The sequence below is a fragment of the Trachurus trachurus genome (assembly GCF_905171665.1).
Source record: "Trachurus trachurus genome assembly, chromosome: 22".
In the NCBI taxonomy this organism is placed as follows: domain Eukaryota; kingdom Metazoa; phylum Chordata; class Actinopteri; order Carangiformes; family Carangidae; genus Trachurus; species Trachurus trachurus.
Window position 1 is genome coordinate 5,289,819 of NC_139907.1, and position 17,376 is coordinate 5,307,194.

General features: G+C 42.6%; 1 protein-coding gene across 1 annotated transcript; it reads left to right on the plus strand.

Annotated features, from left to right (window-relative positions):
- Positions 1–5,422: 5,422 nt before the first annotated feature.
- On the plus strand, positions 5,423–11,293 carry LOC311006085 (phospholipase A and acyltransferase 4-like). The gene is made up of 4 exons (XM_083998747.1): positions 5,423–5,705; positions 7,906–8,014; positions 8,116–8,390; positions 10,750–11,293. Exons 1-4 carry the CDS (start codon positions 5,691–5,693, stop codon positions 10,873–10,875), a joined length of 525 nt encoding a protein of 174 aa, XP_083854873.1. The 5' UTR covers positions 5,423–5,690; the 3' UTR covers positions 10,876–11,293.
- Positions 11,294–17,376: the final 6,083 nt, after the last annotated feature.

The window sequence follows — 17,376 nt, forward strand, 5'->3', positions numbered from 1 at the left end:
GCTCATGTTCTTTAAGATTAAGATTAAGATATACTTTATTAGTCCTTGACAGGAAACTTGTCTTGGGCACAAGTGCTGACACAGCTGCATCTAAAACCACACATGCATATAGCGAGCACATGGTATTCATACATCTGCACATTCACATGTACATGTACGCACACATCCACATACACACAGAGAACATAATTACACATGGTGTGCACATACATGTCCATATACACACAGAGCATATTACACAGAATATATTACCCATGGTGTACACATACAACTATGCAACAACCAGAGAGCCGCAGAAAGCTTTACCTGCAGCTTGTGTCTATACAGAAGTCATCCAATTGCTGGATTGTTCTCAGCTGACTGAAGTGGTTTCTTCTTTCAACATTCAACATTTTGTCAAATTGGCCCATTGCCATAATCCCTATAGCCATAGCAGTAGGTTTGTTACCTTTAATTGTCGCTGCAAGCTATTTTTAGAACGGCCAAGCCAAGTGGCAAGCTCCTCAGAGCTACGCTATGGAGGCTCATGGGATTTCTTGGTTTCCCTCATCAAACTCATCAAATACACAATCCAACAACTCCAAAACGCTCTGGTGGACAAGTTGTGACCTGCACATTCACCACGCTATGAGATAATAACACAACGTTATGAGACAAAGTTGTTTTAGAGGTAAATGCAGAGACTGTTTGCTGAAAAACTGTCCCTGAAGGCAACGCGCATCAGCAGTTTTGCATGAATTTACCTCTAAAACAACTCTGTCTGGTAACGTTCAGTTATTATTTCATAGCGTGGTGAATGTGCAGGTCACAACTTGTCCACCAGAGCATTTTGGAGTTGTTGGATTGTGTATTTGATGAGTTTGATGAGGGAAACCAAGAAATCCCATGAGCCTCCGTAGCGTAGCTCTGAGCAGCCATTCTAAAAATAGCTCGCACCTACAATTAAAGGTAACGAACCATACTGCTATGATTATAGGGATTATGGCAATGAGCCAATTTGCCCAAATGTTGAATTATCCCTTTAAGGCTGCAAATCACTGACCAAGCAGGATGCTCTCAACAGCATCTCCTCCTTTTTTCACCGGAGCAGGCAGAGGATAACGCTGCGCCTGCACAGCCACCAGTCAATACTTTAAGAAAAAAAAAAGAAAAAGACATGAAAAAGAGGAAGGTATTAACATATCAAAGGCCAAGATCTGACACGGCCCTGCCTGAGCCTACAGTAAGTGGAGTGCAGCGGTTGAGGGAGGGTCGACCGTTGGAGGAGGAGGTGGGAAAAAATAAAAGTCCTCCGGTCGAAGCTCAGCTCGGGGTTTTTACCACGGCGGCTCATCAAGTCGCACGAGGAGAAGGAGTCTACGCCCGCAGGAAGGAGGATTAGGAGGAATACGAGGGGGCAGACGATAAAACCAGGACAGGATGAGAGCTCTGCTTTCTGCCTCAGGCTCTGATTAAACCACACACTACAGATCTCAGTGTGAAAAGGTTAGAGGTCAAAAGTAGAAGAGGGTGGGAAGAAGAGCAGGAGGAGGATGTGAAGTAATCTGTAGGGAAGCAGCAAATGAGGGTGGAGGGTTAGGACAGGGAGAGGAAAATCACCTGCAAATTAGACGATTACGTGTTTCACAGTTTTACACTCTGAGGAGCTAAAATTAGACTGAAGGAGGTGTTTGTTTTTAAACGTATGAGTCTCCTTCAGCTATAGCATCATAGCAGCCGAGCATAGATCCAGAACAAACTGTGTAATTGTATTGGGAAAATACACTCTTGGAGGTTTTTACAGTAATCCAAAACTAGAATCACCTCCTCGCGGTTTTTCCACAGTTATGTATAGGAATTTAGTCAGAACTGCAGTGTGAAGTCTTGAGTAATGCAGTAAAAGGTGAACCAAAGTCTAATCAGCTCGTCTTTTAGTCCGAGTGAACTTGTTTGAAATTTCAAATTTGAAAGGTGTTTCTTGAGGAGTTCTGGAGATATTGTGTTCACAGGGCCATAATCCTGTACTATGATGTCACTGTGACCTTGACCTTGACCTCTGACCTTAAGCGTCTAAAATGTAATCAGTTATTACTTGAAGGGATAGTTCAACATTTTGGCAAATTCGCCTGTACGTTCATTACCTTTAATTAGCTGCTCAGTGAACACAATGGAGGTGAATGGTACAGGTCCCCTGTCCCTCATCAAACCCATCAAATACACAATCCAACAACTCCACAACGCTCTGGTGGACAACTTGTGACCTGCACATTCACCACGCTATGAGATAATCATGTAACATTATGAGACAGAGTTGTTTTAGAAGCAAATGCAGCCGGAACTACATTCCAGACAAAGCTGCTGGGCGGAGTGATTTCAAAAGCGCAAGTAGTTCAGAGTATTTGCTTTGTGTGTTGTAATGTTACATAATTACATGATTATTTCATAGCGTGGTGAATGTGCAGGTCACAACTTCTCCACGAGAGCAGATCTCAAAACAACATGCACCAACAATTAAAGGTAATGAACCAACTCCTATTACTGTATAGGGATTATGGCAATGGGCGAATTTGCCAAAATGTTGAACTATGCCTTTAAGTCCAGGTGAATATTTGTACTAAATTTCAACAGATTCCCAAAAGGTGTTTTGGAGATTTTGCATTCACAAAGCAGAAATTGCTTTTTTTTTTTAGTCACTCCAACCTTGACCTTTGACCTTTGACACCCAAACTCAAATCAGTTCAGTTGTGAGCCTGTGTCCATGGTAACTTTATATTTCCCTGCAGACATAAGTGCACATTGATTTGAAAATATCAGATGAGAAGGAGTTTATGTGTGAGTACCTCCTGAAATATTTTATGACCCATTTATGTAGAGACTGCTGCTTCAAGTGCTTCTACTTGAGTAGGAAATTCTAGTGCTATTTCCAGAGCAACAGCGACCGTGGACGAGAGACAGAAATAAAAAGAGAGACGAAAGGGAGAGAGGGGGGGGGGGGGGGGGCAGGGGGCTGGGTGAAGCGGCAGGCAGGTGACGGCATATATGGCAGGCGCTTCAACAGGTGCCGCGGTAAAAGGCAGCGCTGACGGACAGGAAGAGAGATGAATGTTTGGTGTCAGATCTCTCTTCTGGCTTCTGTCTGTTGTCAATGAGGTGAGGACAACCAGAAGAGAGAGGGAGAGAGAAAGAGAGAGCAGAACAGTAGAGAGGAAAGAAAAAAGAAAAAGATGAAGAAGAAGCAGAAGAAAAAAAACCGAGTGATTCTTGGCGGCGGTGCAGGACATACTGTATTACAGCTGTATTTAATAAAAAGCAGCACAGCAGCATTGATCTGAGTGGGGGGAAACTCTCCAAACATCCTGCAGACCTAAGAGGCCGGTGGAATCCCTGCGCCGGCCGGCCTGATGGAGCGCTTCCTGTTTTAAGCGCTTAATGAGGAACTGGGGAGAAATTTAACTTCCAGGTCTCCCAGGCTTGGAAACTTTCCTGAAAATATGAAAGACTGACTCCTGTTTTTTTTTTTTAATTCCCCCTTCAGTTCATCCTGGCTGATATTCACCTGCCGCTGCTTCACTTGTGCTATTGTTTCAGGGTCTCTTTACACTGTGGCCACTAGGGGGCAGAAGAACTAACAGAACAGATCTATTAGGCCGTCTTTACACTACAGGCCTTGATGCCCAATTCCGATTTGTTGCCTATATGCGATTTTTTTTGACTGTGTATTTACATGTTCTATCAGAAGTGACCTATATCTGATCTCTCTGTTTAGATTACAGGCGTATTGGCAGATATACGATGTGTATCTGAGTTATTTCCACATATAACAGGGGGCCTGAATCTGATCTGACAATATCCGACTCCATGCGTAATTGTCCCGTTTACACATTCATGTTACAGATCCAATTTTTTCCCTTCCGATCTTGAGAGGAAAAACTCGGAATTGGGCCACTTGAACCTTGTAGTGTAAAGACAGCCTTATTGTTCGACGTTTGCGCCTGAAAATCTGAACCAAGGTCTGAACCATGGTTGGTGTTTATGCTCCAATGTCTACATTTGGTCCAGTTGGTTCTGGTTTCATTCTGCATTAAGAACTGTTTATGTCCTCGTACGCTGCTTCTCGACACTTTACATTGATTAGTTGTGTATGATGTAGTCTCGTCACAAAAGCTCTCCATGAATTAGCTCGTTAGCAAAGTAGCGAAATGAATGAACAAGTTTCTGGCACTGTGGCAACGATAATTGCACTGTTGTGGCGTAGGCTAACCACCACAACTTCCTGTTAAAGCTACAAAAGTCTGAACCCTGGTTTTGTTTGGTCCCAACCAAGACCACCTCTTTTGATAGGACCAGATTTTGGGTCACAAATTTGGTCTGGATCAAACAGAAAAGTCTGACCAAAAAATTCCGGACTCAAAGAGGTCGGAGTGAAAGCCCAACATGTTAGCAATCTGGGTTTGGAGATACAGAAGCATAAAGTCGAGAAGAACTACCCAACTGACACATAAAAATGACAATGAAGGAATCAAACCATTGATTTCTAGGCTATTCAGTTTTTTTCTCTCATTGCCTAATGCTTCATTTTCAAAATTTTTGTCTCGGAAAATGATCATTGGAGTAAAAATTAGCCTATTGTAAACGTTGTTTGGCCTTGGTGAAATTCATTTGGTTACAATTGAATAACTGTATTTAATAAAAACTATGTCATTCTTCTTCTGATGTATCTTCTCTAACAGAGTTCTAATTAAATTATTCACAGAGCTGAGCTGCCTCGTCCGTCCTTGAGTGTTTCATTGAGAGGCGTCTTATTGACACATTAATTTACTCCAGGAGGACGTTTCATTAACCAATCCGTCCGTCTCTGACTGACTGGATCAACTGAGAGGGCGACAAGGTGAAGGTTCCTCTCTGTTCACGCTACTGATTATCCTCTGTTTTAAAGCTTGGACGTCTCCACCAAGATAGGCTATCAAAAGAAAACACATAATGTAGCTACAAATCAATAAAGTGAACTCCTATCTGATAAGATAAGAGCTGCTGCTGACCATATTTCTTCAGTGTTAATTCATTGACCCACTTTAAAACACAATGTTGTTGAACACCTACCATTGCAAATCCCTGTGTGAACGTCCAAAATCATATCAGATTAGCAATTAAAGCTCAGAAACTAAAAAATAAAGATGCTTGATTATTTGTTGTTTTTTTCAGTCCAGCTCAATTTTGGACCCAGAGGATCTGAGAGATGAAACAAGACAAGAATTTGTTTTCTTGTTAAAACCATATCACTGCTGTGATTTATGCAGAAGTTCTGTCTCTAGAATTACAAATGCAATGTTGTTGATATAAAAACACAGACACAGTACGTGTTTGTGTGTGTGTGCACGTACCCAATGCCCAGTTCCCAAGAAACGAAACCTATCCCTTTACTGCCTTCAGCACTGCCTGCCTGGCTGCAGTCCAGGTCCAGTGTGTTCATCTCTCTCTTGAGTTAATGATTTGCAAATTAAGGCCGTGCAGCCTGGTTATATCCAGTGAGCACCGATGTGTTTATCTAATCTTGTCTTGTTTGTATTTCGGTGCTTATCAGCTGACACACCAGTGTGATCACTTTCAGCTCAGGAATCCGGAGCACTCTTAGGTTTCGTTTCCTGCTCAGACCGACGGGCTGAGTCACCCCTGTTGCTGGAAACAGAGGACACACATGCAGGAGTGAAGACATGGCTCCGACACTGGTGAGTCTCCTGCTGCTCTGCTCCCTCACTGACACAAGTTACTGGAGATTTTGTTTCTTATTTTCAGTCTCAGCTGATGTGTTTCTGTTTTATTTACACTGACACAGCTCTAGTTTCCTGCAGTGCAGCATGACTGACTGACTGACTGAAGCCTGGACTTGCTCCTGACCTGTAGCCTACAGTGTTTTACCATTTCAATTGCAATGAAAACACACATCTAAATGTTATTATTTAAAGCTTTTGTAATGTCTGTGGTAGCCTAATAGTAGGCTAACGGTACATTCTCATAATGTTAATCATGTTGCTGGAAGTTAAAGCACTTGTTTGAGTTGTAGCTGAGTAAACTGAGTGTTTGATCACTCTGCAATGTTTGTTTGATGATTTACTCAGATTTCTAGTGAGAAAAAGAAGGAAGAGACACTTGTGCATGAGCGGCAGTCGTTACTGAGCTAAAAGCTTCCTGCACATGCATGAGAACCAAACAGAAGACATGAGCGCTCAAAGCTAGCATTAGCATTTAGCTACAGCTGTTTTTCTGACCAGTTGTGCCAAAAGCCTCGGCCCTGGCTGCATTTAAGTGATAAGAGATTGTTTTGATACGCACTGCTACAGAGTTGTTATAACAGGAGCAAATGGGAAAGTGCACTGATGTTGTGTAAAGACACAAAGTTACTGTCAGGGAGAAGTTGTGAAGGACACAACACACGACTTATGCTGCGTTCAAGACAACTCGGAAGTCGGAAAAAAACGAGCTCCGAGTTGTAAAAAATGAATTGAACGGCGTCGAACTCGGAAATTACAGGTCGGGAACTCGGGTATCATATCAGAGCTCCGAGTTTCCGACTTGACGTCACGACAACATCAAAACATGGCAGCCCTCATCTTAAATGGTTAGAATTTAGACATTTTAAGTTATTTGTTGAGGTTTGAATGCATATTTTTGTGTAATATTGCAGTAGCCTATATGAAATACGTTTATATTAAGCTGTGATTGTTGTATGGTGTGAAATTGTGGTCCTCGTATGTGACGTAAATAACGTTTAACTGTTATCAAGGCTATAACATTATATGTGCACTCATCTGCAGCGTCTCCTCTCCTCCAAAATAAACATCATTTACTGCTACATTTATTTTTCCTATTCAGCTATGAGCCACAACATGCCAAACTCCTTCAGGTATCCATGTTTTTTTCTTCCGAGTTCCTGCAGCGTGAACGCAATGATGTCGGAAGTCGGAAATTTCCGAGTTGGAAATCCCGACCTCCGAGTTGTTATGAACGCAGCATTAGTAGAGCAGCTTTGATTCCTTAATAACAACAGAGGTTTAGGCTACATTATTTTTCTTTCATCCAAACATTGTTGTTATTATTGTAACCATGGATACACAGATAGTTTTAGTGAGTTTGACCATTTATTTAGCTAAATTTACAGCCACTTTTTAGATAAAACCGTACAGCTACTGTTGACGTAATCAATATGGTAATTAGTACATCACCTAGCAACATTAACAACACTGGCCAGGATCCTGGAGTGACTCGGTAACAGAAAATGACAAGGCTAGCTGGTTAGCATGCTAGCTTCAGAAGAAGAGGAGGAGAAACAGAAACAAATCAAGAAGTTTTAGCAGTGTTCATGCTAACATCGGCTACGTAGCAATAGCAAAGCTTGCACAAATACCTCCTTAAAGGAGAATTCCGGTCATTTTTGACCCCTAAATCGTTGTCCTGATGGTCACCCAGTGTTGGGGGGGAGCACAAAACGCGACTAAAATTGATGCAGGCAAACCAGAGTTACACCATGGCTACCCGGCGCTAGGAAGTTTGCTCCAGGATGTTTCAGAGTTACTGTAGGATGTCTGACTACATGCAAAAACACAAAGTTTATACTGTTTATACTGTACACTATATGAGTTTAGTGGTGTGTCATAAGGATTCGAGTCATGTACCATAGATATTTGATTGTTTTTTGAGTGTTTGTTGTGGTTGAAAAAATTGCCCTCATACTTTAGCGTTGTCGCTATCGCTAGCGCCGTCTAGCCATGGTGTAACTCAGGTTTTCCTGCATCAATTTTAGTCGCGTTTTTTGCTCCCCCCAACACTGGGTGACCATCAGGACAACGATTTAGGGGTCAAAAATGACCGGAATTCTCCTTTAATGACTTAATTACTAACTACATTGTCAATTTTGTTCATTTTACTCAGTTTGACTGTGAAGCAAAGCCCGGAGACCTGATCGAGATCCACCGTGGGGTGTATCAGCACTGGGCTGTTTACATCGGAGGAAATGAAGTGGTTCATATGATTCCTCCAAGTGAGTAAAGTTTTTTTTAAACTTTTTCCTGATCAGTTATCTGTTTCCTTTCTGGGCTTCTTTCACCTAACTTAACTTCCTGTTTCCTCTACTACAAACAGATCAGTCAGGTGATGAATCTGGGTCTTTTGACCTTCTAATGTTCACGGAGAGCCGCACGGCCCAGGTCAGGCGCCAGAAGCTGTGGGAGGTGGTCGGCCACCACAAGTACGAGATCAACAACCACCTGGACGACGAGTACGATCCTCGAGAGAGTCACATCATCGTGAGGGAGGCGTGTCGGCTGGTGGGTCAAGAGCTGCCGTACTCCGTCACCAGTCACAACTGTGAACACTTTGTCACAGAGCTACGCTACGGCAAGCGGGAGTCTCGACAGGTGAGCAGACTGGTCCTGCACAGGAACCGTCTATCATAAGTTTGCATTGTATTCAAGCAGCGTGGTTGTAGGCTATATTGATTCACACATACACTTTGATGTGACCTGGTTTCACCTGTGGCTTTCTTTATCTTGTCCCATTACTCATCTGGAAACATTTTCAATGACCCAGTGGCAAAAAAGGCCGTCGGCGTTTATCTTTATAGAAGATTTATTCAAGTTTCCTGTGGCTGCTTCACAGTTAAATCCTCTCTGTGATGTTTTTAATGCTCTGCAGCTGCTTGTGTTCAGTTTGCATTGGCAGTAATTCAGTAATACAGCTCTGACATGACCATAGAGAGCTTTATATAAACAGGGTGGCATCTTCAGAGAGATACTAATACGGGCATGCAAGCACAGAAATTACAGAATATATAAATATGTTTCTGACAAACATTATGACTTTTGAAGTCATTTTACATTAAAATGGTGTTTGGGATAATGAAATAGTGTCTGGTTTAATTATAGCATTTTAACTTACTTATTTTAGGTAGAGATTAGTAAGGTTTACCCAGCACACAAAGGGGAAGTACAAGCCTAAAATGAAAAATCTCACATCTAACAAACTAAGATGTTATGTGAATAGAATCAATCAGCAGATCAAATAACTCATCTAAACCCATTCATAATCTTCTCTCTAAAAGAAAATGGGAGGAAAAAAAAGTCACACAGCCATTAAACAAACCTCTCCACGGCTAATCATAATAGAACATAACAGATGCGGTTGTAACGTATCGTATTGACGTTTCAGAGGGAAATCCTTTTATCAAAGTGATGCACGATCCTGGTGAGCGTCTGCACCTGGATACCCGATGTGTTTATCACATAAGCATCTCGGTACCTGTAACAATACACAGATCTAACACAATCCATTACAGCTGATAAGAAGCAGATGTGGCGCTGAATAAATTGTGATTGCCCATATTTCAAACAACCGGAGGATGATTAACAATCTGATTTTGCGAAGTTTTCCAAAAAAAGCTTTTGTTTAATCAACCCACTTAGTGCATCTGTCACCTTCACTGTGTTGTGCCCATATATAATCATCCCACAAGACAAAAGCAACTATTTCACCAGCATGGCACTGGAATTAAAGGACCACACATCCCCAGCAGCTGGACTGGTTTAGCTTTTTAATTGGAAATAAATATGTACTTTACACTGGTTTTGCTTAGATGCTGTTAAATTGCAGCAGCTGAGGAGTTGCATGCAACCCTATGTTGCAGCAGAAATCTGTTTCATTGTTTCTCCTGGGAAAGACACATCATTTGCACGGCCCTCTACGTTAACGATAAGACAAAACAAAAAATCACCATAGCTGCACGTTTTGTATGTTTATCAGATATGAGTTGCCAGGTTGTACATGATACACATAATTTCAACCCATCAGTTACCACAACCTGGCAACAGTGGAATTAGTTTGTGGTGAACAAAACAAGTTTAGCTAAATATGTTCAAGTGATAATGATATGCTAGAATTTGTTTTTTAAAGTGTAAACTAATCTTATTTATTAAACATCTATAGTTTTCTGTGATACCCCTCTCTCTTTGGGAAAACTATGTGGCCCTTAAGAAAACACATGGAAATACATATCATCTTATTTGTTTTTTTCCTTTTTTCCTTGCTTATGTTTGGTTGAGGTTGTGTTTGGGATAATTGTTTATAAAAAAACAAAAATCAGTAACCCTTTCATTTACAGGCCGCTAATTACGAGATAATGTCAAGAAATAGCCAAGAAATAACAAGTAATTGCGTCATAATGTCTAGAAATAGCCTAGAAATAACGGCCAATTTCATAGTAATGTTGAGAAATATAGCCAAGAAGTAACAATGGATTGCGTAGAAATGGTCCAGCAATATTGGTTAATTGAAAGGACTTGGTGGAGAAAAATTCTGGCCTTTCCCAAAAAAATTCAAAGTATGAAAAGTATGTGTCATCTTTTGCCTTTATGAAAAACATATTACTATGAAATTGACCGTGATTTCTAGGCTATTTCTTGACATTACTGCACAATTACTTGTTATTTCTTGACATTATCACATCATTATCATGTAATTAGCGGCCTGTAAATTAAAGGGTTACCCAAAAATCTTAGGGATACTCAGCTAAATTTAACACACAATGCTTCTCGATGTTGTGACCAGGAACATAAGAAAATTTAAAAAGAAAATCAAACTTGACGTTGACCGGCACAGATTTCATCAACATTTCTCCAGCTCTTGCAGACTGTGTGTGACACAAATATTAAATTGGTGTTTGTGATGTTTTGAGCTGCTCGTCCTTGACCTCCTGCCTCCGTCTTATTTGTGTTTTTGCAGGTGGAAACGGCTCAGACGGCGGCTGTGGTCGGAGGCATCGCTCTAGCCGGTGTTGCATTAGCTGCTCTGGGAGCTGCTCTGTTTTCTAGTTCCACCAAAGATGAGAAAAAGAACAGATATAAGTAAAACCAACGAGAGGGTGAGATGAGAAAAATCGTTTGAGTCAATTCATTTGTTGATGTGATGTTGATTTGAAGCATCTGAATAAACCATAAACATGAAGCAAACTGTGTCAACGCACAAAACAGACAACCTTGGACACAACCAGGCAAACAGAGAGAGGCCTTCTGGGTAACTTGTTCCTTTTCTGTCATGTTTGCTGCTGGACCTTCAGTGTGTTAGGTTCAGGTTCATGTCTGGAAGGCCAGCTCTGGATATAGAAATAGGAAAAGAAAATTTCTTTCTTTTCTGATTTGAAGTATAATTTATTTGCAATATAAACCAAGTTACAAGAAGCTACTGGAGTGAAGCCATTTGTTTTATGTGATCAATACTTAATTGTTTAATGTATTGATTTATGTAAATAAATACATGAAAAATTAAATCTGTAAAGTATTTTTTTTAAACACAGAGCAGTTTGCTTATCAAATGTATAATTTTGAACATGTTGCAGGATGTTGCTGTTTGCAGCTCCATTTCCCCGATCTTAATAATCCTCAGTCAATATTCACAGAGCAGCAGCAGCGGAGGACAAAGGCAAACAGTGGAACAGGAGAACACTGACTAATGTTTTTCTTGCAGCCTAGTTATGAGCTTAAAGAGTGTTTAACTCCCTCGCCCCCCAACACCCCCACCACCACCCACCCACTCACCCACCAGCTCTGTGCCAGCATTGTGCTGCATCACAATCTCCCCCTGTGCACATGTGGACCCCTGTCACAGCCGAGGCAGGTGGGGATTCACACCAGACCACGGAGAAACCAAACTATACACACACACAGGCAGTACTGCCTGTGTGTGTGTATAGTTTGGTTTCTCTTCTTTGTGAGGACCAGTGTTGGAGTCAAACTTTGCATGAGGACATTTTTACAAATTTGGACCAATTACAAGGAAACTATCTTATTATTTATTATAGAGAATGAGGGTTTATGTTGCAAGCTTTTGGGATTTTATTATGTCACCGAGGGTCCTAACAAGTGTAGCATACTGTACATCTATCTGCACGCGCCAGCAGCTGATTGGTTGTGGAGGGTTAGTTTGTGTGGTCTGGTTTATCTGTCTTTGTGAGGACCACTGTCGAAGTGACACCTTGCACGAGGACATTTTTTTCAAACAGGGGCTGATTTAGGTTCATGTTTTATCTCATCTCTAAGATTTAATACAGTGGATCAAAGTCAAGGTTATGGGCTGTAGGGATTTTGTTTTGTCAACAGGTCCTCATTAGTATATACAATTCAAACATGTATCTACACACACTGCTGGCTGTGGAACTTTGGTGTGTGTGAGTGAGTGAGTGTGTGTGTGTGTACTTGTACAGTTATACATGTGAGGACCAGTTCAAGTTTTAAACCATCAGAGTGAGGACATTTTGGGAAAGTGAGGACATTTTGGCTGGTTCTCACTTTCTCAGACCCCTTCCCAGGGCTGTTTGAGGGTTAAGACTTTATAATAACTAGGTTATTATAATTAGGTTAAGTTAGGTTAAGAGTAACGGTTAAGGTTAGGCATTTGTTTTGGATGGTTAAGGTTAGGGTAAGGGGCTAGGCAATACATTATGTCAATGAGTGTCCTCACAAAGATAGCCATACAAACGTGTGTGTGTGTGTTTGGACTCGACAGCTGAGCGAAGGATCACCATAACCAAACACACTTTCTCTCACAGGCCCCTCCTCCCCCCAGCTGAATGGCCCAAAAACAAAACAAAACAAAACAAATGCCTATCTCATTTAACTAATATTTTTAAACATTCTTAATTGTTAAATTCTCTTTTTCTGCAAAATAAAATGTTGATCTTAACAACAGGAAATCTCACATCTGCAGTTTAGATCAATTTCCAGATGTTGCAGGTTTCTGTCTTGTCAATGTGAATGAAACTATTTTAAATCAGAGACACTACAGAACAAGAACTGACAGACTCAACAGACAGCTGCTGCTCAGAGAATCATGTATGGATGATTAAGCACCGTCCTTCACTGAGACATCATCATCATCATCATCATCACTCCTTATTTTAGCAACTGACAAACGGATAAATTGTGTGAAACAAATCCGACATCAATGTCACGCTGAGACAAAATCGTGTAAAATTCATCAACAAGTCGTCACCTACAGTGAATCACCATGGTTGGACTTTGTGTCTCTTTGAGTTAATTGTTTTCCAGACCTAAACTCTCAGCAGCAGGAGCACATGAAATGATGATCTGCAACTTTGCACTTGCTTTAAAGACTTAATACAAAAATTAAATCTTTTTATTTCCCCCTCCCTGCAGCATATAGCAACAGCTAGGCCTCGGGGCCGGGGGCCAAGCCAGTAAAGCTGCTAGCAGGTGGGGGCAGCTGGGCTCGCCTGCATGGTCCCCTAGAATCAGCACAGCACCACACATTGTTCTTGAGGTTTCTGCCCGAGAGCTCCATGAAATCCAGGGTGGGCTGCGAAGGCTCGGGCCATGGGAACGGCTCCAGAAATAATAAAAACCTCACACTCTCTGCATTTTGTGGAGTCGTCGAGGACGGCTTATCGTGGCTGATCATTAGGCTCCGAATCAGCTCGGAAATAATCACCATGCATAACAAATGTGCAGCGACGTCCCCCTGATAGAGAGATGTGGTGATGCTGCAGGACCTCAACTGCAAACAATGATTAGACGTTTTAAATCCATTTTATTTTGTTGTTTATTGGATTTTCTTCTGTCATTAGAGCTAAAAATGGCCGACGTGCATTCAGTTAGGAGCTGAGTATACAATTAGGATGCCCCAAAAATGCAGCAGGTAATATATTAATCCTGTTGTCCTTCTGGGTCAAACTGACCCAATCTGTTCCCTTCCTCCATCCTCCTTTCTTTCCTTCTTTCCACATCCTTTTTGCCTCCCTTCCTTCCTTCTTTCCCTTCGTCCTTCCTTCCTGCCTTCCTTCCTTCCTTCCTTCTATCCCTTTGTCCTTCCTTCTTTCCCTTTGTCCTTCCTTCTATCCCTTTGTCCTTCCTTCTTTCCCTTTGTCCTTCCTTCCTTCATTCTATCACTTTGTCCTTCCTTTCTTCTTTCCCTTTGTCTTTCCTTCCTTCCTTCTTTCCCTTTGTCCTTCCTTCCTTCCTTCTTTCCCTTCGTCCTTCCTGCCTTTCTTCCTTCCTTCTATCCCTTTGTCCTTCCTTCCTTCTTTCTTTCTTTCTTTCTATCGCTTTGTCCTTCCTTCCTTCCTTCCTTCCTTCCTTCCTTCCTTCCTTCCTTCCTTCCTTCCTTCCTTCCTTCCTTCCTTCCTTCCTTCCTTCCTTCTATCCCTTCGTCCTTCCTTCCTTCCTTCCTTGACCCAGGAGGACAACAGGAGGGTTAAAATACCTGTATCTGAGAATAGTTTTACCTGAGTGTGTGGAGGTGTGTTTGTTGGGTCAGGCCGTCATGACCCACATCACTGGAGGAAAAGCTTCAAAGACACGTCCTCCTCCTGGCCACACGCTTGAAGTGGTAAACGCCCGAGGTCTGCAGTCTGATGTGCCATCTCCATCCTCAGTAAAAGCCCCCGTGTCTTTGAACTGCACTTCCCTCACCTGTCCACTGTGGCATCGCTCTCCCAGGAGTCTCTGCTGACGGCGTTTGAGCTCTTGGCTGGAGTCTTCACTGAAATGAAAAATGAAAATGTAACCTCATGAGAAAGTGTCTCTTCTGGAAACACGTCCAGCTGAGAGAGAGATGTCGATACCTGAGATTTATTTAAAGGACAATTCCGGGCAAATTCAACTCGGGGCTGTATTTTCCTAACATTTTAGGTCTAAAAGAAGGAATTTGAAGATTTTCTGTTTAATTGCTCCTGTTTTGCGGTAGTTGTGTCTGTCCCCGCATCGCCACGGCAGCGATGAATGGGAGCGGATTGAAGTTCCGCTGCTTAGGCTGTTTACATCCCTCAAAACCGCAATTTTTTTTCATAAAAGGGAGCTTCCAACTGCATGTAACGCAAGACTACGGGAGACTTTGAATTAGATCTAGTTTTACAAACATGTCGGCTTGCTTGAAGTAAATAAACCTCTCGGTGCATGTTTGAGGAGCCATCTGACGCTGTCTGTGGACAAAAATTGCGGTTTTGAGGGATGTAACCAGCCTAAGCAGCGGAACTTCAGTCCGCTCCGATTCATCGCTGCCGTGGCGATGCGGGGACAGACACAACTACCGCAAAACAGGAGCAATTAAACTGAAAATCTTCAGATTCCTTCTTTTAGACCTAAAATGTTAGGAAAATACACCCCCGAGTTGAATTTGCCCGGAATTGTCCTTTAACACCTGTCATTTAAAGTGCTTGGTGTCTGGATAAAGTCCAGAGGATATTAATGACATCACAGATTAGTTACTGCACTAACAGTTATGAGGGATCTTGTTCCCAGTTTGCACTGATCGAGGATCAGATAAACGACTTCATCTGGCAGGAAAACCGTGTACAGAGCAGGCTTGAACAATCGGATTTCAAATCAACTTGGACGCTAGAAATGTGTGGATTTACACTTCACTGTCTGAGATCTGATCCGATCTAAGACGCATGAAGTGAGTATGTGTGAATGGGCTCTGAGAGCATTGAATGGTCGGTGCTGAGGTTCAGCGCAGTCCAATAAGGATTTTGTGAATCCTCTGTTTGCTTAGCATGAGTCTCCACCCTCATATTTTAGCTCTAGTTTCACTATCTTCCTTAAAGGGATAGTTCAACATTTTGGGAAATTGGCCCATTGCCATAATCGCTATAGTCATAGCAGTAGGTTTGTTACCTTTAATTGTCGGTGCAAGCTATTTTTAGAGTCGCGAGCTGCTCAGAGCTACGCTAGCCTACGGAGGCTAATGGGGTTTCTTGGTTTCCCTCATCAAACTCATCAAATACACAATCCAACAACTCCACAACGCTCTGGTGGACAAGTTGTGACCTGCACATTCACCACGCTATGAGATAATAACAGAACGTTACCAGACAGAGTTGTTTTAGAGGGAAATTCATGCAAAACCGCTGATGCGTGTTGCCTTCAGGGGCAGTTTTTCAGCAAGCAGTCTCTGTATTTACCTAGAAAATGACTCTGTCTCGTAATGTTCTGTTATTATCTCATAGCGTGGTGAATGTGCAGGTCACAACTTGTCCACCAGAGCGTTGTGGAGTTGTTGGATTGTGTATTTGATGAGTTTAATGAGGGAAACCAAGAAATCCCATTAGCCTCTGTTGCATAGCTCTGAGCACCGTTCTAAAAATAGCTCGCACCGACAAATAAAGGTAACAAACCTACTGCTAAGACTATAGGGATTATGGCAATGAGTCAATTTGCCAAAATGTTGAACTATCCCTTTAAAAAACAGGCAGGTATACTGAGCCAGTGCATTTTGAAAAATGGAAACTTTCTACACTACAGGGCTGAAATCTGAGATCACTGCAAAGGTAGTGAGCCTTGCATCGTGGACTAGCAGGCGGCAGGATTGTCACATCTGATAGCAACATGTGGGTAGAGCAGGAAACAGAGAGTTGGACGACGTCCCAGTGGACATAAATCTGGGACAGTGTCTTTAAAAAGCTGCCAGTAAACACCAGAGATGCTTTTCTTGCCATTTGCAGCATATGCCCACCTGGCAGCCCATGTGGTTGTTATAGTCATTTCTTATCAGCTCAAGTTCATGGGAAACAACGGTTCATTAATTGAGCTCCTGTGTTACTTTTACTTCTGGCGGCAGTTATATGGAGGAGGTGCTTTCTCTGGTCTGTAGAAGAGTCTTGTTTGCATCTTGTTGTGAAGTCTGAGCGACTAAACAGGACGTTTGTGTTGTGAGTTTCTATTGTGGGCTTCGGGACAGCAGCGAGCCAGCATGAATCACTGCAGCCAGTAAAAGCCAAAGCCAAAAAAACCAACTATACCTTTGGTGTCCGTGTCACCTCGGGATATATGGTTGCCCCCAACTTCTCACGTTCAACCCCCCCTCCCACCCTCCACTCTCCACTCTCCCCAAAGGGCAGATGGATGGGAGGTGGTGGGTGCTGTCAAACCCCCGAAACTTCTTCCATTCGGTACAAAGATGTCATTGAGCCTTGTCTTTGCACCTGCTCAAGTCGTGAAGGAGATGGCAGAGGCTCTTCCTGTGTGTCTGCAGAGGGGGGGAGTGGGGGCATCGTGGATGTGGGAGAGTGGGGCGAGGGGGGGCAACAGTCCGCCGCCTCCCTGCAGCAAAACAAACTCAACAAACAGTGTTTAAGGATTTTTTTCTCTCCTCTCTCGCTCTCTCTCGAAAGGCGAACTTCTGCCATGCCAGATAAGTCAACAAATGAGGGCCAGTGAAACTTTGTTCGTCGTGTGAGGGGCTTTTTGTGTCGAGAGCGAGGGGGGTGGGGGGGGGGCGAGCGTTGGCAAGCGGCGGCGTCGGGATGATGGGGAAGTAGTGGAGCTATACGACCACATAAAATAGAGCAGGAGCCAAGGAGGACGCGGTTTGGAGATGTGGCGGGTTATTGGACCACCC

What these genes read in the sequence shown, in the direction of transcription:
- LOC311006085 (XM_083998747.1), top strand. An exon ending in GGTTCATATGATTCCTCCAA is followed by an intron (nt 8,015 to 8,115) that starts GTGAGTAAAGTT and finishes TACTACAAACAG; the next exon opens with ATCAGTCAGGTGATGAATCT. An exon ending in GCAAGCGGGAGTCTCGACAG is followed by an intron (nt 8,391 to 10,749) that starts GTGAGCAGACTG and finishes GTGTTTTTGCAG; the next exon opens with GTGGAAACGGCTCAGACGGC.